Source organism: Geotrypetes seraphini, chromosome 1 (genome assembly GCF_902459505.1).
Source record: "Geotrypetes seraphini chromosome 1, aGeoSer1.1, whole genome shotgun sequence".
In the NCBI taxonomy this organism is placed as follows: domain Eukaryota; kingdom Metazoa; phylum Chordata; class Amphibia; order Gymnophiona; family Dermophiidae; genus Geotrypetes; species Geotrypetes seraphini.
The window spans coordinates 338,266,856-338,292,168 of NC_047084.1; the positions used below are offsets into that span (position 1 = coordinate 338,266,856).

At 46.8% G+C, this 25,313-nt stretch overlaps 1 protein-coding gene across 1 annotated transcript in view; it reads left to right on the forward strand.

The window, feature by feature from the left end:
- The window catches only part of AMTN (amelotin), a 108,543-nt gene extending 95,498 nt beyond the window's left edge, over positions 1 to 13,045 (forward strand). Inside the window, exons 6-8 of the mRNA XM_033960279.1 lie at positions 1,340 to 1,435; positions 3,067 to 3,102; positions 12,479 to 13,045. Of these exons, the coding sequence (XP_033816170.1) occupies positions 1,340 to 1,435; positions 3,067 to 3,102; positions 12,479 to 13,045 (699 nt within the window). The remainder of the gene's footprint in view (positions 1 to 1,339; positions 1,436 to 3,066; positions 3,103 to 12,478) is intronic.
- The last annotated feature ends 12,268 nt before the right edge of the window (positions 13,046 to 25,313 follow it).

A 25,313-nucleotide genomic window follows, 5' to 3' on the forward strand; every position in this document is an offset into this window, starting at 1 on the left:
GTTGTACGATGGGCCGCTGAAAAGTTCTCAGCCCAACCAAGAAAAAAAAGTGGAAACATCGCTGGACTAAGTGCAAAGCCCTCGATGGAGACTGTCCCAACTTTGTTGATTGGGCTGAGAACTCTTCAGCGGCCCCTCGTAGTACCTAACTGTTATTTCATCACCATTTTAGCGCTTACCTTCCGTTAACTTTCATTTGAACATCATAAGATAGGCGTCTGATTGGTGCCTATTTTATGGTGCACTAAATAGGATTAGGGGAAAAGTATGTAATTAAACTGTGGAATTTGCTGACAAAAGATGTGGTCCAGCAACCCGCATTCAAAAGCTGCATACACAATTCCTGGAGACGGGGGGGGAGTGCATAATCATTTGTTAGCTTGAAAATCTGCAACTGTGCTCCATCCAAGATTTATTTCACCCACAAAAAAAGAGCAAATACCTCTGATTTATTTAAAAATCTATATCCCACCTAACACTAAGCTGATCCTAAGAACATACGAATTGCCATACTGGGACAGACCAAAGGTCCATCAAGCCCAGTATCCTGTTTCCAACAGTGGCCAACTCAGGTCCCAAGTACCGATAGATCCCAAGTAGTAAGATAGATTTCATGCTGCTTATCCCAGGAACAAGCAGTGGACTTCCCCAAGCCTTCGAGAGTTGAAGGACCTGTGCATGCATTCCAAATGGAACATCTACAAAGACTCCACCTGTAGTTCTCAAGTAGCTTTTCTCTTAGGCCATGACAAATATTTTCTCGTTGGTTTCATACATTTAGCTCTTTGGTAACATAGAAACATAGAAGATGACGGCAGAAAAGGGCTACAGCCCATCAAGTCTGCCCACTCTGCTTACAATCCAAATGTTTTTCCCAGTATCTAAGAACATATGAATAGCCATACTGGGGCATACCGATGGTCCATCTTGCCCAATGTCCTGTTTCCATCAGTAGCCAATCCAGATCACATCCCAAATGGTAGCAAGATTCCATGCTACCAATCCTAGGGACAGCAGTGGCTTTCCTCATTTCTGTCTCAATAGCAGACTATGAACTTTTCCTCCAGGAATTTGCCCAAGCCCTTTTTTTTAAACCCAAATAGGCTAACCACTGTTACCACATTCTATGGTGACAAATTCACAGTTTAATTATTCGACGAGTGAAAAAACATTTCCTAAGAGTTGCCATACTGTGATGTCAAGAGGCTTTGAGAATGTGGGTACAGTCCCATATGCATACTTATATAATAAAGACAAAGCATAATGAAATATTTTTAAAAATTCGTTCTGTATAATTTCATTTGTGAAGTCTGATAAATTTTCTTTTTCTCTCACACAGGTTAATCCTTCTGGAGGAGGTATACCAATGGCACAGACTCTTCCAATAATGATAGGTGGAATAAATGCTCTACCGCAGATGCTGCCTCCACAGCCTGTAAGTTTCTTTGCTTCCTTTATGTTCAAATCTGTTTTATTATTATGAATACAAAATAACAAATAACAAAGACAGCAAAGTCAAAGAAAAGAGCTTCCAACAATACAAAAGTTATCACGTTGTTTTGGTGAAACAAGAGTAAGAACCCCCCCATCCCCGTCCCCCGAACCCCACCCAAGCAGCAATAACCACCCGTACAAAATCCTCCCCCCCCCCCCCGCCCTTGTCCCAAGAAGCAAACAGAAGCCAAGCAACTAAACTCCAAAATGCCAAAGGCCCGTACTCGCTCTGGTGGCCCTTGGCAGTCACAAGAGAAAAGCCCTACCCCCCCCCCCAACAAACAAGGCAACAAAACAAAGGAAAACAAAAAGGAAAGTGCCTGCGGTGACCGATCCCAGGAGTGAGCGCGATGAACCTCAACAAGGCTAAGCAAGAGGATTCAAAAGGAGACTGTGACCTCTAGGATACAAGGAGTCCAAATAGACTCCCCACACAAGCATAAAGCGACGTCGGGTGACCAACGGCCTCTCGGGCCTCCCACGTGGCCAAATTATGCACCAGAGCTCTCCAGGTCCAAAAAGAGGGAGGCTCGGAAACAGTCCATGTTTGCAAAATGCATTTGCGAACAAGGAGACACACCTTATGACACCAGAGGGGACCCCCCTTAGGAAGGCCACGAAAAGCTCCAGGCAGATCAAGAACCAACTGCTCCACGGTACTCACAGTGTTGCTCAAAAATAAGCCTCAGAAGTAATGAACGATAGACTTCCAAAAAACTTGTATAGTCCAACAATCCCAAAAGGAATGAGCTAAAGTATTGGGATCCCAGCCACATTTCAGGCATAAGGGGTTCTTTGCTTCCTTTAAATCACACCTTTCAACAGTAGCTCAAGGCAGTGGCATAGTAAGGGAGAGCGGTCCATCCTGGGTGCCATCCTGGTGAGAGCACAGGCACCCGTCCTCCTTTCCACTCCCCACTCCTTTCACGCCACCCCCCCCCCACCCCCCACTGTCACTTGTGCACCCCGCATCCCTTCCCCCGTACCTCTGTCATGTTGCTGGCACAAGCAGCAACCCACAACCTGCTGTCGTGCCAGCATTGGCTCTTCCTTTGATGTCACTTCCTGGATTCACACCTAGAAAGTGACGTCGGAGGAAGAGCCAACGCCGTCGCAACGATAGTTTAGGGGGTTGCTGTTCGCGCCAGGAATGTTACAGAGATACAGGGGAGGAGGGGGGCAGGGAAGGAGTGTGTGGAGGTGGGGGGGGCAGGGGAGGGGCGCCTCTCAACCTCGCTATGTCATTGGCTCAAGGTGAGTCACATTCTGATAAGTAGGCATTTCCCTAACCTCGGAGACCTCACAATCTAATTTTATACCCACAACAATGGAGACATCCTTTTGTCATTTTCATAATTACCAGAACTGTGACAGAATTCAAGCATGTGTAGGACAGGTACAGAGGGCAGTGGGAAGGGCAGAAGAAGGTGAAGAGGAGTCTCTGGATCTTGGTATAAGCATGTGCTCATCTATCTGGAAAGAGCAGCATTTGAACATCATAATAGACAGCACAGATTAGTATTGAGTTAGCGGCATGACAATTTGATATCATTGTTCATTTCTTTATTGCAGATGTATCCAATAATAGTAGCACAATTTGGTCAACAGGTAAGAAGGAAAATTCTGTTTCTATTTCCTCTACTACTATTTATTATTTCTATAGCGCTACCAGATGCACGCAGTGCTATACACTAAACACGCAAGAGATGGTCCCTGCTTTAAAGAACTTATAACGAGAAACAGATAGAGCGTTTTGCAAGCTGCATGAGTTAGGGCCTAAATGAAGCTTCGAAAAAGTGGGCTTTGAGCCTGGATTTGAATAATGTTAGAGATGGAGCCTGGCGAATTGATTCAGGCAGGTTGTTCCAGGCATAAGGCGCAGCATGCAGAAGGGGCAGAGTCAGGAGTTGGCAGTAGAGGAGACAGGTACAGACAAGAGAGACTTACCTGAAGAACGGCGTTCCCAGGGCAGAGCGTAGGAGAGATAAGAGATGAGAGATATTGAGGATCCGCAGAGAGAGTACACTTGTAGATCAGTAAGAGAAGTTTGAACTGTATGCGGAAGTGGACCAGGGAGCCAATGAAGCGACTTGAGGAAAGGAGTAACATGAGCATATCAACCCTGGCGGAATACAAAGCGCACAGAATTCTGAAGGGGGAAAAGATGGGTTTGCAGGAGACCCGTGAGTAGCATGTTGCAGTAATCTAGGTGAGAGGTGACGAGGGCATGGATAATGGTCTTGGCAGCATGCTCAGAAAGGAAACTCTGGATTTTGGCTAGATTGTATAGAAAGAAGCGAGAACCGCATATCAATGAGTAGGTGGCAATCTACAGTGTCAGATGCTGCAGATTGATCACAGAGGATGAGGACAAAGTAGTGGCCTTTGGATTTGGCCAGGAGCAGGTCATTGAAGACTCTAGCAAGGGCACTTTCTGTATAATAGAGAGGGTGAAAGCTTGATTGAAGGGGATCAAGATTAGCTTGAGATGAAAGAAAGTAAAGACAATGGCAGTAAACAGTACTTTCAAGTAGCTTGGATAAGAAGGGGAGGAGAGAGGCAGGGCAATAATTGGAAGGGCAGGTAGAATCCAGTAAGAGTTTTTTTGAGGAGTGGCGTAACTACGATGTGTTTGAAGGCATCAGGTACAGTCACAGCAGAGAGGGAAAGATTGAGGATATGGCAGATAGTAGGAGAGATGGTGATCAGTAGACGGGAGGGGATGGGATTGGAGGAATAGGTGGTGAGTTTGGAGAAGGAGAGAAAATGTGCAGTTTCCTCATCAGTGATTTCAGAGAAGGAAGAAAAGATGCCATGGGTCGTCAGAGGGTCAGCAGGGCAGATGGGAAGAGGGAGAGGCGGAAGCAATTCGGTCAAGAACTCAAGGTTAATTTTGTTAACTTTGTCATGGAAGTACTCAGCCGTGGTCCGGGGAGAAAGTGAAGGAGGTGACAGTGAGGGCACTTTGAGTAGAGAGTTAAGCGTGGCAAAGAGATGATGAGGGTTGGATCCGAGAAAGTCAGTCAATCAGGCATAGTAGTCTTGTTTTGCAAGCAAACAGGCAGATTGGAAGGAGGTCAGCAGGAATTTGAAGTGAACAAGGTCAGCGTGAGCGCGGGATTTTATCCAGTGATGTTCCGTAGATCGGATGCAGAAATGTAAGTATCAAATCTTAGAGGTCAGCCAGGGCTGGGGTTAGGCACATCTTATAGGACATGAAATGGGAGGAGCAAGTATATCAAGGGCAGAGAAGACGATAGTATTATAAGAAGAGACTGCTTCATTGACAGATTTGCATAGCTTTGTGTTTAAGAGAAGGGGAGATAATGGCTGAGAGCGCACACAGGTCAACAGCCTGAAGATTCCTGAATGTATTTGTGAGAATCGGTCATGCCCACTCCCTCATGCTATGGTGACTCTCCCTCCCTCCCCCCCCCCCCATGGCAGAGAAATGGCAGGAGGGATACTCAATCCCTCCTGCCACCGAAGGCCCACTTCCATGCCAGGCATCCCCCCAAACATCTCCTACCCTTCTCCTCTCCCGAAAAAAGACAGGAGGGATGGCATTCCCTCCTGCCACTGGAGGTCCCCTGAACCCCCCCTCCAACCTCTCCCCAGTACCTTTTCAGAGAAGATGGAGCAGGAGGGAAGCTCAGTCTGTCCAACTCATGGGCCCACATAGGCCCAGTGCATCATGTGATGCATGGGGAGGGGCCTAAGGCCAATGGGAGGGGCCTTAGGCATCTGAGCCAATCAGGGCTTTAGGCCTCTCCCTCTGTTTCCTGGGATACAAGGGGGAGGAGTCTAAGGTTCTGATTGCCTCAGTCATTTTAGACTAGCAGGCCTACGAGCAAGACAGACTGAGCTTCCTTCCTGCTCTAACTTCTCTGAAAAGGTGTGGGCCTTCTGTGGCAGGAGGGAGTGGGCATCCCTCCTGCCATTTTGCTGCTGGGGGGGGAAGTCACCATGGCAGGAGGAAGTGGGCATCCCTTCTGCCATTTTTTCTCGTGTGGGGGAGGTGGGGTCAGCATGTCAGGAGGAAGTGGGTATTCCTCCTGCCAATTTTTGCTGGTGCGGGGGGCAGTCGATTCCTGGTGCCAGTACATCAGGGAGGGCCGTCATCAAAAGGGAGTGCTTTTATTCTTTTTTTTCTAATGGGGCAGATATTGTGCATGAGTAACATGCACAGCATCTGTGCCCATTAAAAAAAAAAAGTTAGACAGATCAGCGATTGGTCTTGACCAGTCGCTTGTTTTGGATCACTAAAAATGATCCCTTTTTTTTTTACTGCATCGGGAAGCCATGTTAGAGCATCAATCATTCTACTAGTTTACAAGGCATTTTAAAATTAATCAGCTTATTTGCATGATCAGATCAGGGAATGAGCGATCGTGCAAAAAACAGGCGGTGAGCCTTTTTCTGCACTGGGTCGGCAAATACGATCATCGCTAAAGCTGTTCAAATAGGTTTAGCGATGATCACTGGGCCTAAGTGCAGTTGCGCATGGAACTTCAAAGTATTGCCAATTAACACCAACTATCACAATTGGTTGTTAGTGACCATCAGCAACTAATTAAGCAAATAAGGTATGTGCATAGCTGGCATTATTCTAGAACTTGAATGTGCAACTCTGTGCGCTAAGGACTGAATTCTATATATTGTGCCTATAAAATTGCGCCAAAAATCCTCCAGAAATGTTATTCTATAAACAGTGCCTACAGTTAGGTGCGGTTTATAGAATAGTGCTTACCTGGGAACCACACCTAACTTTAGGCAGGACCATTTGTACCAATAGAAATGTGGTGCAAAACCTCACATCTAATGTTGGGTGTGGATGTCCTTTATTCTATAACTAGTGTTTAAGCCCGTTACATTAACGGGTGCTAGAATATACCGGTATGCCTTCTGTCTTTCTTTATTTATGTCTCTCTTCCTCCTCCTGTCTCTTTCTTCCTTTCTTTCTGTCTCTCTCCCTCCTGCTATTTTTCTCTCTCTCTCCCTGGCACCCTTTATCTGTCTGTCTGTCTCTCTGGTCCCCTGTCTGTCTTTATTTCTGTCTGTCTCTCTCCCTGGCCTCCTTTGTCTGTCTGTATTTCTTTCTTTCTCTCCTCCACCCCCCCCCCCCCCCACACACACACACACACTTTCCTTTGCAGAAGCAGCTGCGGTATTTCCCTTCCCCTCCAGGTCCCTGTGAAGCAATTCCCTTCTCTTACCTGAGATGTCCTGCTCCGTTCGGCCCCTCCCTGTGATCTGGCCTGCTCCGTTCAGCCCCTCCCCCTTCCCTTCCTGTGGGCTGGCCTGCTGCGGCCGAAGGTTTTTATTTTAAGCTTTAAAAGTGCCGGCGGCGGCTCCTGTCACGCTGCTGATCCTCCTGTAAAGAGCAGCCTGCGATGATGGCCGGCTTTAGCGAACCTCGCAGGCCGCTCTCCAGCCTCGGTAGCACGTTCCCTCTGACGCACGGGATCGCGTCAGAGGGAATGTGCTACCGAGTTGGAGAGCGGCCTGCGAGGTTCGATGGGAGGCTGCTCTTTACAGGAGGATCAGCGGCGAATGAGGGCCAAGGTGTGTTCCCTACCGAGGACGCGGGCAGGGAGAGAGCTTGCCTGGCTTCCAGGGTGAGTGAGGGCGAGAGGAGGGGAGTGGCCAGAATGTTTCCTGCTGCTGGGTTGGCTGCCACGGATCACACACCACAGCGGCAGGCAACACGAATTCCTAAGTGCGCATGTGCGCTTAGGGTTTTATTATATAGGATTATGCATGTAAGTTTGAGGAACGTGCCCAATTCACCCATGACCCTCCTATTTACACACACCCCTTTTAGCAGCACGCATAAATTTAAATTAAAATCAATGAATAATTGCTCATTATGAAGCCAGTTCTTAGGCTTAAAGTTGTACATGCAAATTGGGCATGCGCCCAAATTTGCACACACAACTCAAAAGGCCATTTTTTGAATTTGGGTATATGTCTGAAATTGTGAGTGCAAGTTTAAAGAATGATGGGGTACATGTGCTGTGCAAAATGTGCATAAAGTTGGTCATGTGTAGATCATGCTGAATGAAGATGGCATATATATAATATATATATATAAATCAAGTAGATCCTTGCATTGCACTTCATATTGTCGGGTATTATATTTTTACCAACTCAGATTTTATCTTTTCATAGGATATGATGGTGAGCTCTGAAGAAATGGTAAATACCTTAATTATCAGTTTATATAAAAGCATTTTGTTATACTATAATGCTGCATTGTGTACATACAGTGAGGTTATATTATTTCTCACAGAATTTTTGCTATTAAAATTGACCAATATTGGAATGTTCCTGTAAGTTGCTGTGGTATTTTTCAATGAATAATATTCTCTTCCTGAAGGATTCCATTCAAAGATGTGTATTCTTTTTTAAACAAATGGCAAAATACAATGAATAAGTCCTTTTTTGGGTTTGGTTCATTTCAAATAAAATCAGAGTTGCCTCCCGCCATCTCCCAGCCCCACCTCAACTCCTCAAATTTTTGGGTTTTCTCGGCTTTGTAAAGGAGGGGGTAAACGTACAGTAGAAAAAAGTGCACCCCTATTGAGCAGGATTCCCAATAAAACTGAACATCATTTTACCATCTTTACTTGTGTTTCTAGAGTTGGGAATGTCACGTGTTCTCAGCCTTGAAAATGAAAATAAAATGAAAAGTATCCTTATTTTATGTGGTACAAGTAGGATTCAAAGGTTTACATTTGAGGCTCCATGATTCATGGTGGGGAGCAACCTCACAATCCAATTCTCTATTCAAAGAAAATAAATCTGAACCCTGGGAACCTCCTTCTCCCAATCCAGGCCCCAGCCGTCCATCCCTCAAACCCCCAACTCGCTCCCTCTGAGATACTGGCAGTCAAGGGCAGGAGCAATATCCACCTGCTCCTGCCCCATTGTGATCATCTGTTGTCTGCTGACCTCGGACAGTAGTACTGTGGAGCAGACGTGAGTAAAGAGCTCCTTCTCCTCACTGCCTGGAATCCAGATGGCAAGTCAAGGGCTTAGTGTTTGAAAGGGGAGCTGCATGGGAACCCCTGGAGCCTTTGTTTTATTTTAAATAAGGGACAGGGCTCAAAGGAGGCAGAACTTCATCAGGGTGCACTTTGCTTTTTCACAGGGTTACCAGATTTCATCAGTAAAAAAAAAAAAAAAAAGAGAACATGTGGCCCCGCCCCATTCTGCCTTCAGCCCCGCCCCACTTTACCCCGGTCCACCCCAGCCCCACCCACACGTGAACTTTGTCTATTCTTCCCTGAGCTCGGGGCTTCTAAGTTTTGGACCCTCCCCCCCAGGAACTCGGACAGCCCTCTAAAAAGAGAATATGTCTGAGTTTGCCCAGACATCTGGTAACCCTACTTTTTCATGCCTTGGACCGTTAAAGCACTGAGGCTCTTTTAAGATCTGCTGGCACTGCACAAAATGGGTGAATTTATTTTTGCCTTTTTACTTGTGTTTCCACAGCCAGGAATGCTCAAAGTTTACTTGCCTGGGAATGCAAGTAAAATGTTTCTGAATTTTAGCTCCGAGTTAATGTGGAGGAGTAGCCTAATGCAGTGGTTCCCAACCCTGTCCTGGAGGAACACCAGGCCAATCGGGTTTTCAGGCTAGCCCTAATGAATATGCATGGAGCAGATTTGCATGCCTTTCACTTCCATTCTATGCAAATCTCTCTCATGCATATTCATTAGGGCTAGCCTGAAAACCCGATTGGCCTGGTGTTCCTCCAGGACAGGGTTGGGAACCACTGGCCTAATGGTTAGAGCAACAGCATGAGAGACATGGAAGCCAAGTTTAGCTCCCACTGCAACTCTCTGTGACTCTTTGCAAGTCACTTAACCCTCCATTTCCCCAGGAACAAAATAAGTACCTATATATAATTAGGGTTATCATACATCCGGGAAAACCAGGCCATGTCCTCTTTTTAGAGGACTGTCCGGGCGCCCGGAGGGATTTCCAAAACCCGGCAGTTTGTCTGGGTTTTGGAAATGCTGAGCTGAGAGGCCGCATCTGGAAGCCTTTGCACATGTGCGTGTCATACGTATGCACGCATGCATGTGATGTCATTGCGTCGACGTCCCTGCATGCGCGAAGGCTTCCAAATGCAGCCTTTGAGCTCAGGGAGATTTGGGGGGGTACAGCTGGAGGCGGAACGGGGCGTGGCCAAGCATCCTCTTTTTTCAAAGAAGAAATCTGGCAACCCTATATATAGTATGTAAACTACTTTGATTATAACTACAGAACGGCAGTGTATCAAATCCCATCCCTTTCCCTATTTGCAAACTTAGTTAAATTTCAGAGCCCAAATAGTGCTTCCAACATTGATTGCCCAATGAAATGAAAACTGAGCCAAAAACAGGGCTTAATTTCTGGTGGAACAACCTGGAACACAGTTCCACCACTGAAGATTCCAGAGCAACAAAGGTTTTCTGCTCCAGACCGCCTTCCAGACAGCATGCAGGGAAGAGGAGGGATGAACATGGAACAGAGCAGAGAACAGTCCCTATAATCCAGCTCCTCCCCTTCTCTGAATTCACAGTTCCGTTTCCTTTTTGTCTACAAATTAAGCCCTGGCCAAAAATAAACACATTTATTATTGTTGAGCAGATCAGTAATAAGGGTGTAAGGACATTCTTGTGGGAAGCTGGCAATGTAGGGTTACCATATTCTTCTCAGTGAAATCCCAGATGCCTGGCCCTGCCCTGTTCTGCCCCATCACCATGCCCCATTCCTCCTTCGGCCCACTCCATTCCACCCCCCAAGCCCCGCCCGTGAAAGTCTCATCTCATTATTCTTGAACTCCAGGCCATGTCCAGGGGCCTCCAAGCATGCGCAGGTGCGTATGACGTCATCTGCACATGCTCAGAGGCCCTCCACAAACACCTACAGCTTTGTTTTGGAAAGTCCGTCTGGGCACCCGGACAGTCCTCTAAAAAGAGAACATGTCCGGGTTTTCCCAGACGTCTGGTAACCCTATGGCAATGATATCCTTCTTTGACACATTTTTACTTTCAACTTATACTTTTTATTGGAATAACATAGGGTCATGTTTACTTAAGAGCATTAAGTTTTAGTACTAAATCCATGTTAACAGCCAAGCAACATGCCTTCAGTGCAAAGGCTCTGTGGTAACTGTTGGGTGCATGTCCAGCATTCCCCTGCAGTTTCCTCACAGACGTGTTCCCTAACACAACCTACTGAGGTGGCATTAGGGGAACCAACTTTCAAAGCACATTTTACAGTGCACACAACCACAAACTGACTGCATAACCAACACCCATACCTTGCCCAGCCCCACCCAATCCCATCCTAAGCGGTTAGGGCTAGATTCACAAAGCAAACCGATCATGTACCGACTGGTTTGCAACCCCTTTGCGACCAGATTTCCCTCGGGCCCCACTCATTAACCTCCCCTGCGATCCGCTTCGAATCCGTGCATGCAAATGAGGAGGAATGCAGGCAAAGTAGACAGGCACGCGATTCACCAACCAAATTTTCCAAACCGACTGGGCTGGCCGATCATCCCAAGAAGCGACTGCTGGGGGCCAGTCGAAAACATCTTTCCGACTCTCCGAAGCCCTGCTCTCTGCTGCCCCGAATCTCTCCTGCCTGCCGCCCCGATGCTCTTTTCCTGCCTGCTCTGCCCGATCTCTCCTACATGCAGCCCCGACTCTCCCACTGCCCTAATCTCCTGCCTGCCCCGAACGCCTGCCTGCCCCGACTCTCCCACCCTTCCCCGCAGTGCAAGCCCGTGGTTTTAACCCACGGGCTTAAGCGGGTTAAAACCACGTCCTCAATTAAAAAAAGAAAAAGTAAAAAAAAAAATCTCTTCTGGGCCCGGAGGTCCAGCGCCTGCGCAGACCATCTACAGATGGTCTGCGCATGCACTGGGATCGCTATAGAGTGATCCGGGTAGGCAGATGGTTGGCGTTCCTCCGATCGCCCCCATCTGCATATTGGCGTTTTGAGAATTCATTGGATCTGCACAGATCGGGCAGGTTTGTGAATCTAGCCTTAAATGCTGAACTTTTATTGTACGGACTGTTTTATTGTATGCTAGGCTTTAGCCCAGGCTATCGCTAACAGTTAGCATGTGTTAAAACCCTATTAACTGCTTACCACACCTTAGTAAACATGTCCCTTAAAGCATCTGTGACTAGCCTTCCTCAGGTCCATGTGAAAATTTAAAAAAGTATAATTTACAATTTGTTAATGAGCACTATGTCAATATATCAAATAGTAACATAGATACCACAGCTTTTTTGAAGCATAAACTTTTTTCTTTAATATTTTCTTCATATCCTACAAAGGTGCATTGTACAATATCAGTGGTGTAGCGAGGGTGAGAGGTGACCAGGGCGGTGGTGCCCCTCCCCCACCCTCATCTCTGCCCCCCCCCACCCCCCCTACTGTGCACACACTCCTCTTCCTTTCTCTTCCCTTCCCCTGTTCTTCCAGTTGTTCACCCCTGTGAGCAACGAGAACGTCAGTGTCCTCCTCATGACCCCGTTGGCTCTCCCTCTGACGTCGCTGTCTAGACACGGCACCCGGAAGCGAAGTCAGCGGGAAAGACGACGCGGTTGCGAGGAACACGTTGAAGCTGTTGCGCGTGACAGTCAACAACTAGAGGTATTGGGGTAGGGAAAGGTGGTGTCCGCATGGTGAGGGGAGAAGTGGGAAGAGGCGGGGGGGGGCAGAAAGGAAGAAGGGGGCCGGCGTCCCCACCCACATGGTGCCCGGGGCGGACCACCTCTCCCCTGCACCCCCCTCCCCCCTCCTTTATACACCACTGTACAGTATTCCTTTCCACTGACATTTTGGAACACGTACACATTTCTATAGGGAAGTCAGAATTTCTAGACAGGGCCTAGAAAACGTGGACTGTGAGCAGAGTGACTTTTTACAGAACTACTTGTTTCGTTGTTTCTAACTGTTGCTCCTCCTCCCACAGGAAAATACATTCTTCACTGGAATATTTATGCCGCCATTTCTACCTGGACTTCTTCCTGTAGGTCAAGCAGGGGTCAGCGTAGACGGGCAAGACACAGTTATTGCAGTGGATGGAGATGAGGCTATCCCAGCTGGTCAAACAGGAGCAAATACCCCTGTTCTGGGCACGGCAACTAGTGCAGTCTCCGACGGGATTCACAACGAGCAAGAAATGTTTGTGACTGCACCTGCTGGTGTCAGAAAAAGTGGGCCTGAAGGAGACATAATTGGGGAAGGAAATGGTGACAGGTTCTCTTCGTACACAACCCCAGCTGGCTTTATAAAACCCTTCACCGAGAGTGGGACAAATGTCATTTTTGTTGAGCCCACTGCCTTAGTCGATATGGCCCCTAGAGAGCCTAATATCGTGCCTTATTCTGAACTGAATGTGCCAAGGAATGGGAAGGTCTTCTACTCTCATATATCCCAAGGCCAAAAACTCAGCGCTCCAGTGAGGGGAGACGACCACCTACCAGTGAAGGCAACAGATGCCAAACTTTTGAGAAACCACAAGAAGAGCAGGGTCTAAACAGGAACCAAGGGGAAGATTCTTAAAACTTAAACATGCCTTTAATGTGATTGCTAAACCGGTTCCAGCCGGTTTAGCGTGCATGTATTTTAGCGGCGGATTATCAAAACGGCTTACAGTGGTCTTTTCCGAGTTTCCTAGCAGTCTCCAATTCTGCCATGCAAATGTAGTACAATGAGATCATTAATATTACAATGAGCACTCTGAGCGATTCTCTATCATCGCCGAGTGATTCCCTAACCTCGTTGTGCCACATTTGTGGCCAAAATTTGCAGAAGGGTCTGAACCTTACTTTCTGATCAGTGCCTGAGTGCTGATTGGCTCAAGCACTGACAGGAAAGTAAGGTTTGACAGCTCAGTCACCCCTCCCCATGCAAATTAAAAAAAAGAAATCAAAGATCGGCAGGAGAGATGCCCACTCTCTCCTGCCATGTTTGCACAACCTCTGGACACCTACCCCTGGCAGCAGGAGGGATGCTTTCTCCCTCCTGCCACATGACACAATCCCTCGACACCCCCACCCTCCCCCCCCGAAAGCAGAAGGGATGCCCACTCCTGCTGCCATCGCACAACCTCCGGTCACCCACCCCTGGCAGTGGGACAGCTGCCCACTCCCTCCCGCTGCGTCACACAATTCCCTGACCACTATAACTCTCCTCCTGTCATTGCCCAACCCCTCCCCTCCCACAACTCCACCCATCATGTCACACAATTCCCCGACACTACTAGTCCCCCAAAACAGGAGGGATGCCCACTCCCTACCTCCATCACCCAACCCCCCTCAACTCCCCCTGTGCCTCCAACGAACCCCTGCCTCTCCCTATCTTATTGATGAAGTTTGGCCAGAGGGACACCTACCCATTCTGGCTGGCAGGCCTGCCTTTTACAATCAGAGCTTTAGGCCCCTTCCCAGCGCATCACAGGATGCACTGGGAAGGGGCAGGCCTGCCCTTTTGCAAGAGACAGGCAAGTCAGCCGGAGCAGGTAGGCGTCATTCCAGCTGGAATCATCAATAAGATAGTGATAAGCATGGGGTCATCAGGGGCACGGGGGGACTTATCCGGGAGGTCGGACAATGGCAGGAGGGAGTGGGCATCCCTCCCACTGTGTTACAATAGTGGCCTCGGTAGCAGCCCGTTGGATTTTACCATTAAGATTTGAGAATCTTACCCCAAATGATCAAAAAACAGTCTAATAGCTACAAAGGGAAAGTGTGGCGGAGAGTGTGGCACAGTGGTTAAAGCTACAGCCTCAGCCCCCTTTCTCAAATGACCCTATCCTTGTGTGCAAACCTTAAATGTTGTTTGTTTGTTTTTCTTTAATAAATTGTATAAATCGTATTTCTACCCTTTACCTATTTGTTCCAGTTTATATCAATAGAACAAAATGATTAGTATGTATTATTTTGTCTCATTTGTATTTGTCATCCCTGCCTTTTATTGTATATTAGAATTATGTAATACGCATTGAAATATTGGATATTGCGTAAAATCAAAATTTATTAAACTTGAAACTTGTTTGGGGTTCAAACCCACACTGCTTCCTTTGACCCTAGACAAGTTATTCAATACTCACTGTCCCAGGTACTTTCGAAAGATTGTGAACCTGCTAGAACAGACAGGGAGAAAAATGCTTGAGTACTTGCATAAATTCATGTAAACCATTCTGAGCTCCCCTGGAAGAGCAGTATAGAAAATTGAATAAACAAATAGATACTCCTGAAACCTAGTTACCTCTCTCCAGTTACAAATGGGATAGAATAATAGTGAGCAGACACACATGAATATGTATGCCAGTATTCTGGTCATTTACACACATTCTTGGTACCTAAATATTGGTACCCTCCTTTAGAAATACTCCAAGGGAGCAATTCTGTAACTAGGTTCCTCCATTTCTGTGCTTCAATGACACGTGGCAGCTGAAAGATATTCTGTGTATTAATAAAGTTTTCTGAGGCAAAGCATCCATTTTCAATAGTTTTCAAGTTGTCTTTTTGCTATAATCAGTTGGGTTCTGGTTCAAAAACCTTTTACATTTCTTCTTTTTATTGTTTCAAAAATCACAGGAAATACTTTTTCTCCGGTGACCTTTCTTTGCCATTCCTTTGCTTTTCCTGCTCTTCCCCCTCCTATACAGAAATATAGAGTATTTTCCGATATATATAGCTACAATTCGTACACCAGTCCAATAGTTTACAGAGCACAGCAGTTCGACTGATTTTCAAGCTGAAAAAAAATGATCATGTGTCAAAGTACTACCGTACACTACATTGGCTTCCAATCGAAGCAGGGATACTTCTTAAAATGGGCTGTTTTTGTTATAAAATATTGCATGGTCTTCTTCCAAACTATCTCGTCAATTATTTTAAATTCGTAGATAGAAAACCATCACTGCGTAAACTTACTATACTTACGTTTCCATCTGCAAAAGGCTGTATTTTATAAGCGATTTTTCCAGAGAATCTTAGCTTACCAAGTAGCATTTTGGGATAGTAAGCTGATTTCTGGTTCCAGGTCTTATCAGGTTTTCAGAAAGATGCTGACTCACTTATTTGATAAATTTTATAAATGAGTTTATAAATTACTGTGTTTGTACAGTTCTTAATTCATAATGTTGGGTTTCTGAAATTTCTTTTGGACATATTAGTATAAACATAGAAACATGACAGCAGATAAAGGACAAATGGCCCATCCAGTCAGCCCATCCATAGCATCCACTATCTCCTCCTCTACCTAGGACATCTGACATGTCTGTCACATGCATTCTTGAATTCAGACAGTCTGTCTCCACCACCTTTACCGGGCGACTATTACACGCATCTACCACCCTTTCTGTAAAATAAGAAAAGTATTTCCTTAGATTCCTCCTGAACCTATACCCTCTTAACTTCATCCTATGCCCTTTCATTCCAGAGCTTCCTTTCAAATGAGACTCGACTCATGTGCATTTGTGCCATGTAGGTATTTAAATGTCTTTATCATATCTCCCCTCTCCCGCCTTTCCTCCAAAGTATACAAATTGAGATTTTTGAGTCTGTCCCCCATATGCCTTATCATGAAGACTACATACCATTTTAGTAGCCTTCCTCTGGACCGACTCCATCCTTTTTATATCTTTCTGAAGGTGCGGCCTCCAGAATTGTACACAATATTCTAAATGAGGTCTCACCAGAGTCTTATACAGGGGCATCAGTACTTCCTTTTTCCTGCTGGCTATTCCTCTCCCTAAGTACCCAAATATTTTTGTAGCTTTCGCCATTGTCTTTTCATCCTGTTTGGCTATCTTAAGATCATCACATACTATCACACTGAAGTCCCGCTCCTCTTTCATGCACAAAAGTACTTCACTTCTTAACAGTGGCGTAGCAAGGGTAAGTGGTGCTCGGGATGGTAATGCCCCTCCCCTGCCCTCTTCTCCACCCCCTCCCCCCCAGCTCCTTCCCAACCTTCCCTGCCGTGCGCGTACCCCTCTTCCCTTCCCCATACTTCTTTAATTTTCATGTTGCAAGCAGCATCGCAAACGTGCTGCCCGCATCATGTCCGTCATCGATTCCTAGGCTTGGGACCCGGATGTGATGTCAGAGAGAGCTGACACCGATGCAGGTAACAAGTTCGTGATGCTAGTCATGCTGGGAAAATTAAAGAGGGAAGAGAAAGGGCACATGCGTGCTGAGGGGGGTCATGAATGAGCGGGGGCAACAGAGAAGAGGATGGGTGCTGGCGCCCCCACTGACGACGCTTGAGGCAGACCCCCCCTTACTATGCCACTGCCCCTTAAACTGTACCGTTCCCTCGGATTTTTGCAGCCCAAATGCATGACCTTACATTTCTTAGCATTAAATCTTAGTTGCCAAATTTCAGACCATTCTTCAAGCTTTGGTAGGTCCTTCCTCATGTTATTCACATCATCAGGGGTGTCTACTCTATTGCCGGTTTTGGTATCATCTGCAAAGAGACAAATCTTACCCAATAGCCCTTCAGCAATATTGCTTATATAAGAACATAAGAACATAAGTAGTCGCCTCCGCCGGGGCAGACCTGAGGTCCATCCCGCCCAGCGGTCCGCTCACGCGGCGGCCCATCAGGCATATTGCCTGAGCAGCGGTCCCTGACTAATTTTATACCTACCTCTACACTTATCTCTAAACCTTCCACTGCTCTTATCTGTACCCCTCAATCCCTTTGTCCTCCAGGAACCTATCCAGGTCTTCCTTGAAACCCTGTACTGTGCTATTTCCTATCACGGCCTCCGGAAGGGTGTTCCATGTGTCCACCACCCTCTGTGTGAAAAAGAATTTCCTTGCGTTTGTTCTAAACCTGTCCCCCTTCAATTTCATCGAGTGACCCCTTGTTCTTGTGGTTTCCTTCAAATTGAAAAATCTGTCCTTGTCAACCTTTTCGATGCCCCTCAGGATCTTGAAGGTCTCTATCATATCTCCTCTGAGTCTCCGCTTTTCCAGGGAGAACAGCCCCAGCTTCTTCAGTCTGTCTGTGTATGTAAGGTTTTCCATACCCTTAATCAGTTTAGTTGCTCTTCTCTGGACTCCCTCAAGCATTGCCATGTCCTTTTTGAGGTACGGTGACCAGTACTGTACACAGTATTCCAGATGTGGGCGCACCATAGCCCGGTACAGTGGCAGGATGACTTCCTTCGTTCTGGTCGAGATACCCTGCTTAATGATACCTAACATTTGGTTTGCTTTCCTCGAGGCTGTGGCGCACTGTGCCGACGCTTTCAATGTCGTGTCTACCATCATTCCCAGGTCTCTTTCCAGCTTACTGACCCCTAGCATTGATCCCCCCATTTTGTAAGTGAACATCGGGTTCCTTCTCCCTATATGCATGACCTTGCATTTCCCAACATTGAAGCTCATTTGCCACTTTTTCGCCCATTCTTCCAGTGTCGTAAGATCCCTTTGGAGATCCTCGCAATCTACCGTGGTTTCAACCTTGCTGAATAGTTTGGTGTCATCTGCGAATTTGATGACCTCACATTTTGTTCCCGCCTCCAGGTCGTCAATGAATATGTTAAACAGGAGCGGTCCCAGCACTGACCCTTGAGGAACCCCGCTCGTGACCCCTTGCCAGTCCGAGTAGTGGCCCTTTACACCAACCCTCTGCTTCCTGTCTGCCAGCCAGTTTTTGATCCATCGGTGGACCTCCCCTCGCACCCCGTGATTCCATAGTTTCCTGAGCAACCGCTCATGTGGTACTTTATCGAAGGCTTTCTGGAAGTCTAGGTAAATTATGTCTATGGGTTCACCTTTGTCCACCTGGCTATTTACCCCCTCAAAGAAGTACAACAAGTTTGTGAGGCACGACCTACCCTTGCAGAACCCATGCTGGCTCGACCTTAGCTGTCCATTTTTTTCGATATGATCACAGATGCCATCCTTAATCAGCGCCTCCATCATCTTTCCCGGGACCGATGTGAGGCTCACCGGCCTATAGTTTCCCGGGTCGCCCCTTGAACCCTTCTTGAAGATGGGCGTGACATTAGCTATTTTCCAGTCCTCCGGGATCTCTCCAGTTTTTAGGGATAGGTTGCATATTTGCTGAAGTGTCTCTGCTATTTCATTCCTTAATTCCTTGAGCACCCTTGGGTGAATGCTGTCTGGACCTGGCGACTTGTCGCTCTTTAGCTTGTCTATCTGCCTGAGGACATCCTCCTAGCTCACCTCTAGTTGGATCAGCTTGCTATCTTGATCTCCATTTTCTATTTCCTCTGGTTCCGGAATGTTGGATGTGTCCTCCCTCGTGAAGACTGACGTAAAGAAGTCGTTTAACTTGTCAGCTATTTCTTTTTCTTCCCTCACTGCTCCCTTTCTATCCCCATCATCCAAGGGCCCCACTTCCTCCCTCGCTGGTTGCTTTCCCTTTATGTACCTGAAGAATGATTTGAAATTTTTTGCCTCTCCCGCTAGTCTCTCTTCATATTCCCTCTTTGCTCTCCTAACCACTCGGTGGCACTCCTTCTGTCTTTCCTTGTGATCCTTTTGGTTGGCCTGCGTTTGATCCTGTTTCCATTTTTTGAACGATGCTTTCTTGTCACTGATTGCCTTTTTTACAGCAGCCGTTATCCATGCTGGGTTCTTTATTCGATTTTTCTTGCACTCTTTTCTGAACCTGGGGACGTACAGGTTCTGTGCTTCGTGCACCGTACGCTTGAGCAGGGTCCAGGCGCTTTCTACGGACTCTATCTTCCTTGTGCTGCCGTTGAGTTTCTTCCCCACCATTTTCCTCATTGCATCATAATTCCCTTTTCTGAAGTTGTGCCCTGTTGTTGTGGTTCTTTTCACCCTGGATGATCCCAGTTCTAGTCTGCACTGGATCATGTTATGATCGCTGTTCCCCAGTGGGTCTAATACTGCTACTTCCTTTGCAGGTCCCCCCAGTCCACTGAAGATTAGATCAAGAGTAGCTTCTCCTCGTGTAGGTTTTGTGACCAGCTGCTCCAGGAAACAGTCCCTCGTGGCTTCCAGGAATTTGGTCTCTCTCACGCAACTTGAGTGCCCGATACTCCAGTCTATCCCAGGGTAGTTGAAGTCCCCCATCACCACCACACTTTCATTCTTGCATACCTGCCGCAGTTCAGTCTCCAGGTCCCGGTCGATTTCTTCCGATTGGCCAGGCAGACGATTGGCCAGGATCCTGGGGCGGAAACTGAAGCTGAGATCAAGGAGGATAGCCTTCTCGGAGATCCTGCCAGTACCGAGAGCAGACGCAAGGAGACAGAGCGAACTACAAGTAATGAACGGATGGCTGAGGAGATGGTGCGAGGAGGAGGGTTTCCACTTTGTTCGAAACTGGACGACCTTCCTGGGGAAGAACAAGCTCTACAGGAGAGATGGACTGCACCTGAGCACGGCTGGGACGAGGCTGCTGGCAAGAAACATCCAAAACGCCATAGACCTAGCTTTAAACTGAGGAGTAGGGGAAAGCCGGAAGTCGATCTGGCCTCGACACACCGGACATTGGTATCAAAAAATGATACTGAGCAAGGACATCGCAAAAGAGAGCTTGGGACCGAGTGGGATCTTTTGGACAAAGGGACTGAGAGGGACTTTTTGGACAAAGGGACTGGGAGGGAACTTTTGGACAAAGAGGTTGAGTGGGAACATTCAGAAAAGGGACCCACAGATGGGACTGAGAGGAAAATCTTGGACAAAGGCACTGAGAGGAAACTTTTGGACAAAGGGACTGGGAGGGAACTTTTGGACAAAGGGACTGAGTGGAAATCTTCAGAAAAAGGGCCCACAGATGCAATGCAGGGGCCTAGTGCCCAAATGAATCTAACAAGCAGGGTCGAGAGAGTACAATGGGAGCCAGGGGACCATCCAAAAAAGGGGATACTGGCTGGGGGCAAAACGGACACGCCACGGGAGGTGGATGACCGAGTAAAGGCAAGCCAGGTGGGAGCGCCGAGCCATGGAAAGAAAACAGCAGGGCGGGCGACAAATCAGGACCTATATTGCCTCTACACAAATGCAAGGAGCCTCAGGGCCAAAATGGGAGAGTTGGAAATTATAGCCAATCAAAAAGCCCTAGACATAATTGGAATCACAGAAACGTGGTGGGCTGATGACAATAAATGGGATGTAGTCATACCAGGGTACAAACTTTACAGGAGAGACAGGACACACAAGAAGGGTGGAGGAATAGCGCTATACATAAAGGACTCCATACCCTCAACCAAAATGGAAACAGCAGTAAGGGCGGACGGCTTGGAATCAATATGGGTTAAGCTACTAGGAGGATCTGGAGCAGACATCAAATTGGGTCTATACTATACTATATATATATATATATACTATACTATAAATGTTAAAAAGAACACACCCAAGAACCGAACTTTGAGGCACATCACTGATAACATCCCTTTCCTCAGCGAGATCTCCATTGACCATTACTCTCTGTCACCTTCCACGCAACCAGTTTCTAACCCAATCTGTCACTTTGGGGCCCAACCTGAGAGCACTCACTTTATTTGCCATATACTAATAGAGAAATGCTTGGCAAATTTTGCCAAAGTCAGTCAAGTAGATATTCAATCTGCAATAGTAAGCACTTTTTAAAATGCTCACAATTGCCAGCCAAACTGGACCCAGATATCCAGTGCTGGACCATATGTGATACCCACATTGAATATCCAAGGTCAGCCATGATCCCAAACACTGTTCCTTCAAAGTTGAGCAGGAGTCCTCCATCTAGAGTTCTGCCAGTAGGGAGTGCTGTTTTACTATCCCATTTTTAAAGTGAGTGTCAAAAAGTTCTACAGGACTCCAGAAAATACAATATTAACCCCCCCCCCCTCCCCTTACTGGTAGCAGTGCAGTTGGAGGACTTCCGCTTAGCAAAGAAGAAACACTGGTCCCAGAGGTAAGCAGATGCTAGGTGATATTCAATGTCAGCATCTGCATATCTAACTGGGCAACGACAAGACCTTTTTTTGTGGGTGGTGCCCACATATCTTGCAGTTCCACTAATTCTCAGGGTTGTATAGTAACTAAGGTCTCCTTTTATTAAACTGTGTTAGCAGTTTTTAGCCCCGGGAGCCTTGCTGAAAGTCTCACGCTGCTCTCGACGCTCAAAGGAACATCCTATTTCTATAGAACAGCAGCATTTGCTAAGGGAAAGCTTAGTACAGCATCACACAGGTGTCTTGAGTAGCTTGGGGGGTGGGCTAGTGAACCATAGAGAGGAGGGCCCAGGCCTATAAGACACTCTAAGTGTAAGGTCACCAAAACCCACCTCTACTTCCATATAGATGCCACCTGCAGCCATAAGGGCTATTGGAATGGGAGACAAGTGGCTATAGTAGTTTTTGTGGAGTTTTGGAGGGCTCACCCCAAATTATAAGGGGGTTTTGGTGAGATGTATATATGGCACCCTTTATGTGGAGTTCACAGCAGTGCCCTCTAAGGTGCCCTGCTGCTCTGTTGGTATGTCTGTGTGGCCAGTCCATTACAATGCTGGCCCCTCCAACATCCAAATGGTCTGCATTTAGATGCTTGGAGCTTTGGCACAACTGTGGTTGTAAATGCTGCATGAAGTTAGATGTCTCAGCGGTCAAGATGTCCAAGTACTGTATTTTTTGCTCCATAAGACGCACCTGACCATAAGACGAACCCTAGATTTAGAGGAGGATAACAAGAAAAAAACCATTCTGAACCAAATTTTGTACAAATATATACCAGGCTCTGCACCCAGCCCCCCTCACTCCCTGCCAGGCTCTGCACCCAACCCCACACTCCTTGTCAGGCTCTGTACCCTGTCCCCCCTTCTTCCAGCCTCTGTACCCTGTCCCACTGCCCTTCCCTGTAATCTGCCCCCCCCACACACACACATACACACACACCTCTGGTGGTCTAGTGGTAGGCTGGGACAGGAGGGAGATACCCAGTCAAAGGCAAAACAGTGAACCAGTCAAAAACCCTCTTTAAATAAAGGAAAAGGAAGAAAAGAAAAAAAGCATGCCTGACTATGTCCAGGTCACAGCCTTTTTATTTTTTCCAAATAACCCCAACCAAACATTCCCAACAAACACCAGAAGGCCACTACCGCCTCAAAATTAACCATTCCAAATCCACCAGGCACCCACACACACACTCCTCCATCCAACAGACACACAACATACATGCAGTCAGTCATTCATGCAAGCCTGTCCGTCCCCCCCCCCCCCCCCTTGCCAGCTGTCTTTTGTGTGTGCCTTGGTCTTTAGAAGAGGACCTGGCCTGCTGTGACCTGATAATGTACCCTGCCAGTGGTTGTGTGGAGGGCCTGATCATCATCATCCTCGCCATCAGCCACATTGATTACCACAGGAGTGTGGTTGGGGCTTGGGACATTCTCGGAGCTTTCCACTTTTATCACTTCACGCAGTTGTGGTGAGGAACTGACCGGAGCTGCCAATATATTCTGTGGTAGTGAGAGCTGGGCTGCTTTCACTTCCTCTTCTATTGGCTCCGACCTAAGGATCACAGATTTGCTAGGTGGTAGGCAGATTCCATCAATATAACGTCCCCTTGTGTGGGGGAAGGCACAGTTTGCCTTCTGACATCCAAAGAGCTGGTTTTCCAAGTAGCACGGTTTTTTTAAAATCAATCTTCATGTACCGGAACTTGCAGACCTGCCAGAAACAGCGCTCTTCTTCCCATAGAGTACAAACTGGTATCGGCCGGCAATAGCGTGCTTTCTGCGCTCCTGCCTGGGCCCATTCCACTTTCTGAATGGCTGCCTCAGTTCTCGCGGGATTCGCAAGAACTGAGGCAGAAAGCACACTCTTGCCAGCCGATACACCGCAGGACCACCAGGCTTAAGGGGCGTTTAAAAAGGTACTACAAGGGGTTTAAAAAGGGCAGAAGCAAAAAATATGGCAGGTGATTTTTGTGAAAAAATTTGGACATCCAGGATATTTGAAAATAGCTGGTTTTCCATATCTGACTTTAGACATCTAGCGGTAAACACACAAAGTCAGACTTAGATGTACTATCAAAAAATGAGGAATCCTGTAAACAATATGAGAAACTAAACAAAATTAAAAAAATTTGTTCTACACCCACTTACCAGTCAGCATTCAAAGCGATTTAAGTGGGCAGGAGAGGTTCCTGTCTGCTTAACTCATGCTCAGTTGTCCAGCCACCAATATTCAGTGGCACTTAATCAGTCAGTACTGATAAATATTGGCACTTACTAGCCACTTCAAAAGTGAGCAGAAGAAAAATGTTCCAGAGGCAGTCAGAGAGGGGCTTGGAGGTTGCAGTGCTGACAACATTTAATGCCAGCGTCCACATCACTCAGAGAATAGTTAAGCTCTGGAATGTGTTGCCAGAGGTTGTGATAAAAGCGGATAGCGTAGCTGGTTTTAAGAAAGGTTTGGACAAATTCCTGGAGGAAAAGTCCATAGTCTGTTATTAAGACATGGGGGAAGCCTCTGCTTGCCCTGGAGTGGTAGCATGGGCTTTGGCCAGGTACTAGGGACCTGGATTGGCCACCATGAGAACGAGTTACTGAACTTGATGGACCATTGGTTCTGGCCCAGTAAGGCTATTCTCATGTTCTTATGTTCACATAACTAATCAACCAAATAGAACCACATAAATAGGACTCCTAACTTTGGTCATTTAGCTATGCAGGTGCTGGAATGCACATATCTGTCAGTGGTAGCCTGCATTTTTTTTACATCTGCTCCTCTTCTGCCCCCTTCCCACAACACGACTGGACCCCTCAAACACAGCCACCATTACAAACTCCACCTGATTCTGATTCTCCCCACTCCTATGATCCCACCAATATTGTAAACTTCCTCCCGCCATTCTAATACCACCTGGGTTCCCACACTAATATAGAATTCCCCACCATAATTATGATCACTCCAATTCCAATCCCTCCCCATGTCTATGTAGTCCCCTCCCCACCTCCCACTGCTTTTAGCTCCTTCTTGGTCAATTGAATCATGGAGACAAGCGTAAACCATATACAAAATAACTTGGATATATATCAACCCACACTCTTAATCAACAGCCAACAATCACAGCTGCTCATATATTTCACACACATTGTAGTGGAGAAAAAGCCTCAGTTTAAAAGCAAACAGCCCTATGCAAATCAGGGGCTGACTCACACTCAGTCATTGGCATAAAAAAAAACTCCACTATTCAATTGTGACATACAAGCTCAATCATCCTCATGCCATACATACTTCACAATCCCCATCCTGGGACAAACATGAAGTAACAGATCTCAGTTGATAACATTTGTTTGATCAACAAAACTGTCAGTCTCCCACATAACATGGCATTGGTCAGACCTCCAGACTGTTAAAAACGAGGTTGAGAGAATTTCGTCATTGTATAAGAACTGGAAGGCTGGAAGAACCTTTAGTAATTCACTGCAAAGAACATTTCCATGAATTTGATGCACTGCGTTGTATGGTTTTGGAACAGGTGCAAGTCACAAAATGGCGAGGTGAAATTAGGTGCTGGTTGCACCAGCGTGGGCAAAGATGGATTTATTTGTTGAATACTTTGACCCCCCCCAGGGGTTTAGATACAGCGATAGAATGGAGAGTGTTTCTGTGATTGTCCCAGTGGTACGGTCAGCGTGAGAAGCTGCAGAACATCTTGACATTTTCACATGGTCTGAGGCCATCACGTTGGGTGGAATTGATGTGCATCATGACTTTGGGCTAGTTCCCGTGTTTAAGAAGAATGGCATTTGCGGAGCAGTAGAAGCTGGTAAAGAAGGAGAGTTTTTTTTCCCAATCTTCC